The sequence below is a fragment of the Colletotrichum jinshuiense genome, chromosome 1 (assembly GCF_051148585.1).
Source record: "Colletotrichum jinshuiense chromosome 1, complete sequence".
NCBI classification, from domain to species: domain Eukaryota; kingdom Fungi; phylum Ascomycota; class Sordariomycetes; order Glomerellales; family Glomerellaceae; genus Colletotrichum; species Colletotrichum jinshuiense.
In genome coordinates this window covers 1,190,336-1,203,331 of record NC_139302.1, presented here as the reverse complement: position 1 = coordinate 1,203,331, position 12,996 = coordinate 1,190,336, and the positions used below count along the sequence as shown (strand labels likewise).

The 12,996-nt window shown below is 48.4% G+C and overlaps 4 protein-coding genes across 4 annotated transcripts; 3 read left to right on the top strand and 1 right to left on the bottom strand.

Annotated features, from left to right (window-relative positions):
- Window positions 1–575: 575 nt before the first annotated feature.
- EsH8_I_000323 (DUF4334 domain-containing protein) lies at window positions 576–1,144 on the bottom strand (the record flags this gene model as incomplete). The annotated part of the gene is made up of 3 exons (XM_083267736.1): window positions 576–743; window positions 803–1,070; window positions 1,134–1,144. The coding sequence occupies 3 exons, from the start codon at window positions 1,142–1,144 to the stop codon at window positions 576–578; spliced, it is 447 nt and encodes a 148-aa protein (XP_083118174.1).
- Window positions 1,145–3,854: 2,710 nt separating this feature from the next.
- On the top strand, window positions 3,855–4,877 carry EsH8_I_000322 (uncharacterized protein; the record flags this gene model as incomplete). Its single annotated transcript, XM_083267735.1, has 1 exon — window positions 3,855–4,877. The coding sequence occupies one exon, from the start codon at window positions 3,855–3,857 to the stop codon at window positions 4,875–4,877; it is 1,023 nt and encodes a 340-aa protein (XP_083118173.1).
- A 2,344-nt stretch (window positions 4,878–7,221) lies between these two features.
- On the top strand, window positions 7,222–8,455 carry EsH8_I_000321 (Six-hairpin glycosidase-like protein; the record flags this gene model as incomplete). Its single annotated transcript, XM_083267734.1, has 2 exons — window positions 7,222–8,298; window positions 8,357–8,455. 2 exons carry the CDS (start codon window positions 7,222–7,224, stop codon window positions 8,453–8,455), a joined length of 1,176 nt encoding a protein of 391 aa, XP_083118172.1.
- Window positions 8,456–10,565: 2,110 nt separating this feature from the next.
- Window positions 10,566–11,153, top strand: EsH8_I_000320 (uncharacterized protein; the record flags this gene model as incomplete). The annotated part of the gene is made up of 1 exon (XM_083267733.1): window positions 10,566–11,153. The coding sequence occupies one exon, from the start codon at window positions 10,566–10,568 to the stop codon at window positions 11,151–11,153; it is 588 nt and encodes a 195-aa protein (XP_083118171.1).
- Between the last annotated feature and the right edge of the window lie 1,843 nt (window positions 11,154–12,996).

The window sequence follows — 12,996 nt, the reverse complement described above, 5'->3', positions numbered from 1 at the left end:
ATGATCACCTCAGCCTTGCGAAAATGCTACAGCCGAAGCTAGCGAACCCCGTGAGGCTGAGGGAACGGCTTGACCGAGGTTCCCATGTTTTCCCCCCCGCTAGTCCCACACAATTGCCGTTAACCGCGATGTAAGTGGAGTGTTTACGGTGCCATGTTGCCGTTTGCCGAAAAAAAATGCCAAGTCTCTGTAGTTGCTCGTTTCGTAGTATCCTATGAGTAACCGCAGGCCTAGATGGTTTGGTGACGGGTTGTGACCTACCCTCCATCGAGGGCGGGGAGAAGGATCCATAGTGATGCAGCCAGGGCCGACAGGTTAGGAAGGTTAAGTTTAAACAACGTAGACAATCAGTATCAGTCAGCTGATTTGTGTGGCAATCAGCTGGCCAGCTGCAGCGGCGGCTGGATACTTCTCCAGTGATGGTGATGGTGATGATAGGATAATAATTGACCAACAGCCAGCGGGCTGGCAGAAGTATTGCAAATGTTGGCTAACCTAAACCAGTAAGGGGTGAAGGGGTATTTCCTTCCGCCTCTTGCCATCGTATACCCTCATCAAGCTCTGTGGTTTATACTTCACATCCTCCTCAGGTAAAACCATACCGGCCGGTTGTTCTCAACATTCTTGTCCTCCATAGCGCCGAGCACGGTGTTTTCGTCAACATACCGGAAAGAATCAATGCGTGGATAGTTGTCATAAATCATCCCGGCGGTGAGGACACCACGATACTTGATTTCGCGTACCTGGTAGTTTTGTTGGCCACTTTCCTATACGACTAGGTGCGCATGAAACATCGACGTACCTGTGCATGGCCGAAATCAGAATTCCATGTCCGCCTGCCGTCCTCTTCCCACACCATTACAGGATCAACATCGTCAAGAGAGCGGAAGTCCTTGCCAGCCCATTTAAACGGTTGTTCAAGGGAACTGTGGCCTGTGTTGATGGCGAATCCATCCCACTTGCCCAACATAAACTCGGCATGGGCGGGTTTAAGCTGATCGAACACAGCAATGATAGCCGCTTCTTCTACTTGGCCCTCTTTCGTGAGCTCCGTAAACTGTTCTTGTAGTCTGTAGTATTCGTAAGATATTGATCTTGTTCAGACAATCAGTGAAGAGAGTGCAAATACAGACGTTTTAGGCATTGCGTTTGTGTTAGATATTACCTAATTATCAGGTACTGCGAGTGCTCTTGAACGTTTGTTTTAGATTTTGAAATCGACGCCGAGCTACTCGCCTCATATATCTTCTACATTGAGTTTGTACCGGCGATAACGGTTTGAGTTAAACGCGACTCTTGACTCAGTATTGGCCAAGTACGCACCCCTGAAGTCGTGCTAACCTATGAATATTGGGAGCTTATAAAAGAACTCCGACGGACTTCGGACAACGCGCGGCACTACGTATGGTGACAAATCATCGGCCACGGAGGAAGGTGCAGGACGGATATCCCGCCGCAACGGCCGAGGCCATCAACAACGTTCGAAAGCTGCCAGGTCGGCTTCCTTGTCTCCTCCAGCAGTGGGGTGTCAACTTTAGATATTGGTTACATGGTAATAATGGCCGAAACCGGAATGTGCCGAAGCTGATAGAAGATCGAGGTACGACTTGGGACGGACGTTATGGCAGCGGTAAATCCCACCCGCACACGCTTTTTGGTACATGGAGTATTCAGAATGCAGTTTCATAATCTAGGTGGCGTTAAGGGTGGCGCACGGGGGCGGTTGGTTTTCATCCTGGGTTTGTAACAGCAGACGCGGAGGTCTGACAAATTTTAAGCTTCAGGGGCAGCTCCGCGGCTGGGGCAGGCCCACCATGACTTCCTGGCATTCACTAGCGAGACTTCAAAATAACGAAGTAGTCCCTCTCTCCCACCTACTCGACGGTACCTTGTTTCTCTCCTCCTTTGCCCATCACCACTCGAACATATTGTTGTCTCCTAGTTATTGAGACTGCAAAGTTTTCGCACACGGACATGCCAGTCTATCTACAGGTCTAGGTACAGGCGAGAACCGCAAACATGATCCTAGATAATAATAAACTTGTTGTGCTTCAATGGCATGGGCACCAAGTTGAGTCCTGACACCAATCGATAATCACCGTGTATAGTTCGTATGAGCCACTATTAAGTCTCTTTTGTCCATCTCGATCTCCCGTTTTTTTTTTTTTTTTTCAAGCTGTCTCATCGCTAGCTAGAACGTGTCTACTATTATTAAATAGTTTAAACCACATTCTGCTGCATTTTGCCCACTTTGACAGTCATGCTACCGATCTTGCTCCTTTAGCCAAGCACCCGTCTTGATGCAAACACCAAACAATCGGCTGTGACATGTTAGCGAAACTTGCACTCATATTTTCTTCCTCTTGCTAATTTTCCATTACTAATGCAAAATCTGTCCGCTGCCGTCTAATTAAACAAGATTATAGTGACCAGTTGTTTCTCTTCGATATTCCGTGGTTGCTTCATTTTGATTGGACGGAACTCCGGACGCCCCACCAGCGTCAAGATAATCATCATTGAATCTAGTGGTCGGAATTCCGCGACATGGGAGGTAATGGCACCTAGCCCAAAGTCTTAAACACTAGTCCAAAAGAGAGTTTACTGTACGCCCCATATCCCGTCGTGCATGACCCATCGTTGAGCGCTAACGTCCTTCCTCCAGGACCTTACACTGTTGCTCCTCAGACCATTCCTCAGCTGCCTACGATGCTCTCCCTGGTCTTTTGTCATGCAGGGCCGGCGAAATAATCCATTCAAAATCTAGATGTGACAGTGATAGAGGAGATCAAGGACCGCAGGATTTGTCAATTTTGTGAAGAGAATTGCCCCAGCGGCACTAGAAGTAATAATATTTTCATCCGGGGTCGCGTCTAATTCGGACAACCACTACTGATACGGGTAGTCTTCCTGTGTATAACAAGGCACGCAAGACGGCTCGGCTATTCAATGCTACAATGGAATGTTCAGCCCATCAACTACAGAAGCTTATGACACAACGACGGCAATTTAAGCACTGCGTGAGAAAGGCCAAAGGCCCTGATGCAGTTATCTTGATGACGAACTGTCGGCTAACAGAATTTGGAGAGACGGGCTGATATTTAGCCGTCTTTGTTAGATCAACCCGCCTAGTAAAACTGTTGAAGTAATGTAGAGTAGTAACATCAGCTATGCCGGTGGGCCTAAGAAAGTAGGCCTTGTTCCTCATCCCCCAAAGCCTCCTAACGATAGGCCGGTTTACGAACCTAGCTCTGAAATGTTTGTTTTGTGGAGAGCTGAGGAAACGATGTCCAGTAAAATGTAACAGGCTAAAAATTCACATGAGAAAGTAAACGGCCATCTAGGAGCACGTGTCATGACAGCCATGAAGTAAAAAGTGGACCGAGACTGCTAGATACTCTCATACTCAACTTTGGGTTAGATTCATAATTAATTACGGACAGACTGGACACCGCATGGGCAAGGTAGGTGCTTGGATGCTCCTGCACAGATTACAAATGCGTTGTGATAGAAATCTCCTTACTCGGACGGCAAACTTCAAGCCTACGGAGCAACTCTAAAACCGGGTCTTTATTGAATAGTTCTAGATAGAGTTTTAATTAGAAGTGCTGCCCAAGTTCATTTGTAATCTTGTAAGCAGTTGTGGAGACAGCTGAAGGCCGTATTTACATTACCTAGTTAGGGAATTCTAGCTCAGAGTACTGGTAGTCATAGTCCGATCTACTAAGGCCTGAATCATAAAAGCTCAGATTTCCATGCTCGAATCATCAATACTTCATCAACTGAAGATTGCCTCACTACCATTTTACCATCTACAAACAGGCTCGTAAAGAGTTTTTCAGCATCAAACCACAACAATGTCTAAATACACTGCTTCTCACGTCAACCCCCAGGGTCCAGGAGATGCCCGGCCCACTGCTCTTCAAGTCGTTGAAGACGAAGGACTCATCGGCAAACTTGCTGGAAAAACGGTCCTTGTGACTGGTGCAAACACTGGCATTGGTCTTGAGACAGCACGCGCTTTTCACGCCACAGGCGCCACTCTCTTCCTCACGGCTAGAGACTCCGCCAAGGCCCAACAGGCCATTGACGGCGTCAAGAACGGACCTGGTCCTAAGTCTGGGGCTCCTATCCACGCTATTGAGCTACGTCTGGATTCTCTTGTCTCAGTGCGCTCAGCAGCCAGGGAGTTCCTTGCTAAGAGTGAAAAGCTCAACCTGCTTGTACTCAACGCTGGTGTTATGGCCACACCTGAAGGAAAGACTGAAGATGGCTTCGAGACTCAATTTGGCACCAACTATTTGGGCCACTTCCTCCTATTCAATCTGCTGAAGCCTGCCCTTCTTTCAGCATCCACGCCCGAGTTTCAATCGCGAGTCATCTCTGTATCTTCTATGGGCCACCGTGCTTCAGGTGTTCGTCTCGACGACCTCGACTTCAAAAAAGAACCCTACGAACCGTGGACTGCGTACGGACGATCCAAAACCGCCAACATTTACCTTGCCAACGAGATCGAGAGGCGGTATGGGTTTGAGGGGCTGCATGCTCTTTCGGTGCACCCCGGGGTCATCGATACCAACCTCACTCAATTTCTCCCCAAAGACGTCCTAGATCACTTTTTCAACAAGGATGAAGCGTTGCAAAAGCTCATGAAGAATATTCCTCAGGGAGCAGCCACGACTGTTTACGCTGCCTTGAGCAAGGACTGGGAAGGGCGAGGCGGCAAGTTCCTCAATAACCTTGCTGAAGAAAAGCCAGCAAAGCCTGATGAAGATTGGATGCAGAATCCAGTGGGCTATGCTCCTTGGGCATACGACGAGGAGACTGCTAAGAAACTTTGGGAGGAATCGAACAAACTTGTTGGAACTGCGTACGAGTGATGGAATCACGTCTCGTTTGTCTGTTGTTCCCGTTATGGATGGATAAGCTGAGCAAAGTAACGAACACGGTAGTGCGACTGAGCTGGATGTAGTTAGGCAGACAAAATGCATCTTACACATGCATTTCCCTTGCTTGTCTGCCCTTGTGTTTGATTGGCTATCGGCGAGTCGATGTTACTTTCCAGCCCAACTAAATCATAACTACCAAACTAGAAAGGGCAACTTTGCTTAGCTTCCAATACATATTCTTGGCGTCTTTAATCTTTCATTTGCAATTCGTCTCTATCAGGCTCGTACTGGACTAAAGCTAATGAACATGGAGCCGTTATAAACGGATGTTGAAGGTAGTATTGTATAAGGGTTTATAATAAAGATCTGTTTCAGTTGATCGACTTGAATTGGAGAAGTTTGGCTTAGTTATTAACCTCTACTTCAACCCTTTTGTTAACACTAAATAGTGAAGTCACTGATGGAGCCGCTGAATTGGTGGGAAGCATTGCAGTTTCCCTCTGCGCAGGCAGTCAGAGGAAGTGAGCGAAGGTCCCAGCCACTTTAGCCAACAGGCATACATTTCGCCAAGTTACTATTACAACGGGTATTTGTAGGCATTGCTACTAAGTAAACCCGTTAGACGGGGCAAAGCATTGTCTGAACCCGTACGGCAAAACCTCAGATTGACCTAAAACAAAGATGTGACTTTGGCCAGCCTGTGGAGTGCATTCTTTTGTAGGGAAGTACATCAATCTCAATACTTCGGCAACTTTTCCTGTCAATATGTCAGCAGAGTTTCCGGTGACCCTTTAGCGTTACTCGTATTTCCACTCAATGTGATGTTTTTATGGATTCCTGCTTCCACCGCAGTGACTTACATCAACTCTAAAGTCTCCCTCTTCGCGATCGTCCCGAAGCCAGGTTCTAAAGAGTTATCCCCTCAAAGTCTTGGAGCAAAAACAGTCCCTTATTTCATGCCTCCTTCCCAGCTTTCTAAGCTAACACAATTTCCGCCAATACAGCTTTGAATTTCTGATCTGGGGAGTCGGGTTAGATATATACTTATTTAATACTATCGCCTTTTTTTCTAATAGATCACGCTTAAGTTTACGTATCACTACGTCTGGTTTTATAACGAACGCTAAATCATTTCAAGCTCTTTAAATTTCAAGATGCATAATTTATCTCTTCAAGGCATAACTAGTCATGGACCAGGCTGCATTGAACATAGCCTGGCTGATTGCTGCACATCCAAAACTACTCTCTGAATCGGAAGTCACAACTCATGATGACAGATCTGGAGGTGACGTTCATTGGGAAAATGAAGATTGAAGACGATGTATCTTTGTGACCCGGGTACAAAGCGGATGGATCACATTGGATGTTGAGGTTTGAAAGGAACGTTAAAAGCGCTGTTTCTTCTAAATATACTGCTCTCTGGGGTTCAGGTAAATATGCTGGCTTTTGACGTAATAGCATGTTGAACGGCGGTGCCTCCTAGCCTAGTAGCACTCGACGGGTATTGCTTTAGTCAGGGTCCCCCTCCTCAACACATGTCGGGTTGCTTTCCAAGCTTCTACTGCATGCCAAGTAACCCAAAATACCCTCGAGGAAAAATGATTGTCCGTCTTGACGCGACACCTCAGTAAGTGTAGTATTCCTTCTCGCTTGTGAGAAGGCAGATCTTGCCCCTTCCCGGGTAAGGTCTTCCTACCTACAGTAATCGAACCATGCCGAGCTTTAAATATTGATCATTGAAGTCCACCTTAACCCTCAAAACGACACTCAAATTCGAGTGCTTTCGTCTCCAGAATGCCCAGAATAGCCAAGCTGAGCTCTCTGCATCATTATCAGGACCGGATTCCCCAATTGACCTATCGGATGTCTTTTCCAACCATGTGCCAAGGTCTGGCCAAGCCCCAAGCCTCAAAACTCATTTCATCCCGGACTCTATTTTTCCACGTCTCGCTCATCGCCGTCGTTGCTTCTTCCTATTGAAAATTACCTTGAAAGGCAGGAGCCCTGCATTGTACCGCGGCGCCAACGCTTAAAAACATCCCAAACGGCCGTTGACCCGCTCCACATCGCATGTATGCAGGATACTACTAATTAGCAGTTAGTCGGCCCAAGAGGGACAACTTCATCTGCCTCTGCATCGGGAATACTCATTTTGGAGAGCTACCCGCTGCATATTCGTTTACAGCTTCCAGGCATCATGACTCAATTTGGGGTAATTGACCGGGGAGGCCACAAGCTGCATCACTTGTATAAAGACGATGCGCGCCGACCGGGTCATTTGTAGTTCTACGACTCCGCTCAAGAGATCAAGTCCTAGCAGCAGATATCCGTCACGATGAAGCCTGTCACTGCTCTTCTTTTCGCCTCGGGCGCCGCCGCCGCGGCCGTCCTCAAGAGGAACATCGATGAGCCCCTCGCGGGCCGCACCATCGACTCGTGGATCCTCAACAACAACGAGCCCCAGCGCGATTACTGGTACGGCCGCGCCGCTCTCTACACTGGTGTTGAGTCTGTCTATGAACTCACCAAGAACGAGACCCTCCTTGCCTGGTATCGCTCTCGCATTGACGGGCTCGTCGTCACCGAGAATGGTACTATCCCCGGCTTCCGCACCGACCACTACTCCCTTGACGACTACCGCATTGGTCGAAACATCCTCTACTGGTACCAGCGCACTGGGGAGGAGAAGTATAAGATCGCCGCCGATACTATCCGCGGTATGCTTGATAGGCACCCCCGTACTGCTACAGGTGGCTTTTGGCATCGCTCCCCCACCTACAAGAACCAAATGTGGCTGGACGGTATCTACATGGCCGATACCTTCTATGCGCATTACACGTCCCTGTTTGACGCGGATAACACCGCAATCTGGGACGATATCGTTCTCCAGTGGGATAAAATTGAGGAGGCTATCCGTGACCCCGAGACCGGCCTGCTCTACCACGGCTTCGACGAGGGCAAGGAGGCCGTCTGGGCAGACGCCGAGACCGGAGCCTCCCCCCTCATCTGGAACCGCGCTGTCGGTTGGTACTTCATGTCTCTTATTGAGGTGCTCGACCTCTTCCCTAAGGAGCACCCCGGTTACGAGCGCCTCCTTGGCTACTACACTACGCTTGCCGCTGCCCTCAAGCGTGCTCAGAGCCCCGAATCCAACGGCTGGTGGCTCGTCATGAACGAGCCCTACCCCGGCAAGGAAGGAAACTACTTCGAGAGCTCCTCCGCCGCCATGTTCACCTGGGGCTGGCTCGCTGGGCTTCGTCTTGGCTATATCGACGAGGCCACTTACCTCGAGCCCGCCACCAAGGCCTACACCCACCTTGTCACCGATTTCATCACCAAGAACTGCAACGGCACAGTTACCTGGACCGATACCGTCCAGGTCGGTTCCTTGAACAGCGATGCCTCGTTCGAGGTAAGAAGCCCCTCCCTCCAAATGTTGAGAACCCTGTGATGCTGACATGCACATGTAGTACTATGTTGGCATTCCTGTCGTCGATAACGACACTCGTGGTGTCGGTCCCTACCTCCTTGCCGCTTATGAGTGGGAGCTCCGCAATAACATCTCATAAATGCGTCTTTAGTCGTGAAAAGATACATCCCAGCCTTTCATTTGATCTGGGGTAATTCAGACGCCAGGGGAGAACACAGCACGCTTGAGCTGGAGCCAAGAAAACAGTACCTAGTTACAGAGAGGTTGTACTTACGTTAATTGTACAAAATTACCTTTCGCACGAGGCCCATGGACTGCGCTGTGGCATGAAAACCAGCTGGGCTTCCCCGGACAGCCGTCTTCTTGCCGTACGGCAATCTTTGTGGCCGTGCCTCGATGGCTTACTTGCCTGTTCTCACCGTATAAGCATTGGATAATTCTCAATCATGTATACGAGGTAACACCTAAATATTAATTTAACAAGCAAGAACATATGAATGTCTCACCGAGTGCAAATAGACTGCAATTCGGAGGGGGCTAATATGATTGTATTAGCTGCGTTACAGGAAAGTCAGAAAATCAATTGCAGCAGCGTAAAGCCAAGATCAAACAACTAGTACAGAAGTCCCAAACACATGACATCATCGTACCAACTTTTTGAGTGAGGCTGAAGCCTTGAATCGTGAGTTGGCGATGAGATGGAGTCGTGTCAGCATTGCCGGAAGCAACGCCTATCTTTGAATAATATTCGAAGAATGGAATCATCTAATGGCACCCGAGAGTATTCACATACTTAAATTTTGGGACCTTTCCGGGGAAAGGGGGGTGGGTGGGGGCTGAGATGATGGTTAATCCAAGGGATATGGTACGTTCAATTCAAATCTGGTACTGATCCATTGTTATGTTAGACAATGATTGACTTTTAATCACCCGTGAGCTGGACTTGTAATCAGTAAGACGTCTTTTGGAATCGTATGCTCGCCACTTTACTCGACCTAAGAGGGCTTGTTGCAGTCTGCGCAAGTAGCGGACAAAATGCGTAGCGGCGAACATTTGTGATCTGGATCATCAAGGACCTAGACCTTTGAGATATCTTCGTACACCGGCCAGTACAAGCGGCGAAGAGTACCCATCCGGGGACTGGGTGGTGAGGGTTGGTACGACTGCCACCCAGCCTTGCGGATATTCGTCCAGATATTTGTTGCTTGCTTCTTTATCAGGCTGTTAGCTTATCTGAGTTCATGACCTTTGTCCCAAGAAGTGCAATAGTTGCCCGACGTTATTGTGAAAAGTGGGGTAAGCTGGTTCTTCGCAAAGAGAGAGGCGAAACCAGAGCCAGATCGGCGCACCAGAATTTTGAAGGATGAGAGATGTTTTACATGAAGGCGAAGAGCTATAGAATAAATGACGCGTCCTAGAGCTAGGGATGAACCAAACGTCCAATATCGATGGTCTCAACTGTGGCCACGACAGTGAAGTCCGGAACCTTTACCCCTGAATAAACGTTTTCATAGACTTCTCATGAGACTTTCAACACATTAGAAACATGCAGAGGGAATTTCGACCCAAGGCCTGCCATGTCGCGCAAAAAGAGAGAGGCTCCATCGACGATAACTGAACGATAGAATCCCAGAATATATGACTTCATCGAGCCAGGATCAATATTCCCATAAAATTAATTATACGTAAGGTAGGGAGAAATATGATCGAGACTCATTGTCGTCTCAGTGGCCTCGTTGGCAATGTTGTATATTTCATGTCGCGTGCTGCCAGCTTGAGCTCTGAATGGTCGGGGTACATTGCCAATTCGAAACTTGTGGTCCACGCGTGTTTAAAGCGTTCCAGAAGAATTAATTAACTGAGAAGCAGAGCTAGATCCCAGAGGCTGAGCGAGCGGTAACACGATCGGGGTGGTCAGCGGAGATCTGCGGAGGGTTGCGGAGATCAGAAAAGTTACCGTCTATGATGGCACACATTCCGAAAAGCTTGCAAGACTTTCGACCTCTCAATCTCCACTCACGGGATTGATTACAAATGCGGAAACAAATTTGTCAATGGGCGAAATGATTCCGGAACTATTGTACTTAGTCGCCGTATCGATTCGGCCATTCATATATAGGTGTACAAGAGGCGACCTGATGATGACAGGTCACACGCACGCTGCCCGAAGTGTTGGAGGCTTATCTCAATGCCATAGAGCCAATTTTATTCACTTCCTTCGAAAAATCGTATCATTATCGCACCGGAAGATGACTCGAGGTTGTGTTCCTGCACCAACGGCTATTGCCCATATTGGACTACGAACGAGACATCCCGAGAGGTTGGTCTCCTTTTACCAAGCCCTTCTTGGCGCAAGGGTGGTCCTCACCAACGACTTCATCTCCGTTCTCACCTGGGACGAAGAACACCACCGTTTCGCCATAATCCGCGATGCAACTGCTACTCCAAAGCAGGTCAACGCAAGCGGACTGGATCACATCGCTCTCAAGTTTGCTTCGGCCAATGATCTTGTGCAAGTGTACCGTCATGCAAAAGAGGCAGATATCACGCCAAAGTTCTGTCTCAACCATGGCGTTACAACAAGCCTCTACTACACGGATCCCGACGGAAACGACATTGAAGCACAGATCGAGGCCTACAGCGACCCCTTGGATGTTCAGAAGCACATGATGGCGATAGACCCGACCAACGTCAGAGCAGTAAGATTTGATCCTGAAGAGCTTCTTAGGAGAGTCGAAGCTGGGGAGGATGATGAAAGCTTGAGAAAGGCCGGGCTTCTTGGTCCACAGCCAGCTTCACTCGGTAGTTTAACGGCCAAGGTTATCGCTGGAGAATAATGGCAACGGTTCATATTCGAGCAAAGCTCATTGTACGAGGGTCTCAAGAAGACCATGTGCGTGCGGTACTTTATCATTTTTAGCAAAATAGGAATATCAATGGTTGCCCGTCCAGACGTCAACCCAGCAGTATCACATTTCAAAACCCAGGTCTTCGTAGAAAGCCCCCATCTTCGCTTCTCTCCCAAGGAAATCCTGCAAAGTCTTCATCTCCAGCTGGCTTCCACCCTTCTCTAGCACCTCGTACCGATACTTTCGACCAGCTTCCACGCTCATCGGACCGTTTTGGAAGACGGTGAAAAAGATGTCTTGCGCATAAACCTTCGAACTGGATGAAGAATCAGCAGCTGGCTTTTTACCAAACGGAAAGGCACTTGCAAAAGATGGCTGTAGAATCCGGCGTCATACTCTTTCATCAAGTGCCCGATGTTGGTGTATCCTTGCCCCCACTCGTCGCCAGCACCCAGTGCGGAAAGGTCCTCGGTCGGGACTATTCCCCGTCGCAGACGATTCCACAACGTTTTGACACTCTGATCCTAATTGCAATCGTCAAGCTGATATACAGCCATGTCAAAAATTCCGATGAAGATTTGAAGTAGAGTGTCCAGAGTCCAATTGGTATAGTCGTATTTTCCATCTCGGTGGTGTAAGGTCATTTATATAGGATGGCTTGTTATCAAATGGTTTGACATAAGCTACCAACAGACACGGACCACAGACTCTGAGGACTGCTGGAACTGGCTCAGAAGTATCCAGCTAAGTATTCCCAAATGGACGAAGCAAATCGCTATTCAAAAGATCTTAGAAGGCCATAAGGGTTTAATTATTTGCGATCTGAGTCTTGGTAAAGCATACGCCCTTTATATCACAACGGAAATATTGGGGGCTTAGAATGAGATACTGGTAGGATCTTTGAGACAAGGGCTACATAGTTTAAAAGGTGACCTAATACGGCTTAATGGCTTTTACACCCAAGATGATTGGCTTATTGCTATGCTGAAGGGCAACCGGTGTAAGACATGCAGCGTCGACATCGGCCCCCTTACCGGCGGATCTTCTGCATCATTGACGCAGCAGTCTATTGTATTACAGGCCACTTTCAGTCATTAGTTGCAACTGTCTTCAGAACGTGTGTCGCCAACGTGAACAGCCAGCGAACATCAAGGTTGGCAGTCCTGTATGGCCGACCGGGAACCCAACCTTGTTTGCCTTCCGAGCCGGATTGATTCCCACACTGCTCTATAGCACAACATGCCTCATAAGAATGGCCGTCATGCATATCTCACGTAGACATTTTTCTTTACCCTAAAATGAGCCACTTAACAGGTCTGCCACATGATGGACCCTAGCTCATATACTATAGCCAGCGCGTAGCAGGCGATAGCAAACTTCACGCAGGCCCACAGCATCCACAAAAGGGGCCTTGAAAGCCATAGCCACGAAATTGTTTACTGTAGCAAATCAATCGTCTCAAAATACAATCCCTTGCAACCACGCCAGGCCCGATAGCCATCTAATTGATGAACTCGATGAAGATGGCGAACTTACCGGAGGCACTGTTCCGTCTCACGCCTACGATCACGAAACTGATGGGCCTATCCGACTCCTATTTTAAACGCCAATCGAGTCGTCCCTTGGACCCATTCCTTGACGAGCCATAAATCCATCTTTGCCATTGCACGGCTAAACCCTCCTTTCGGCTCCACTGTGGAATGCTCTACTTCCCTGGTGTGCGCGAGAACTAAGTGTGCAGCGAATGGAGTTACCAACTGGATGAAGGTTGACAGCTGAGATGTGGAACGACCGCGGGGTTGAGGAACGTGGACGAAAAGAGGCTTATGGA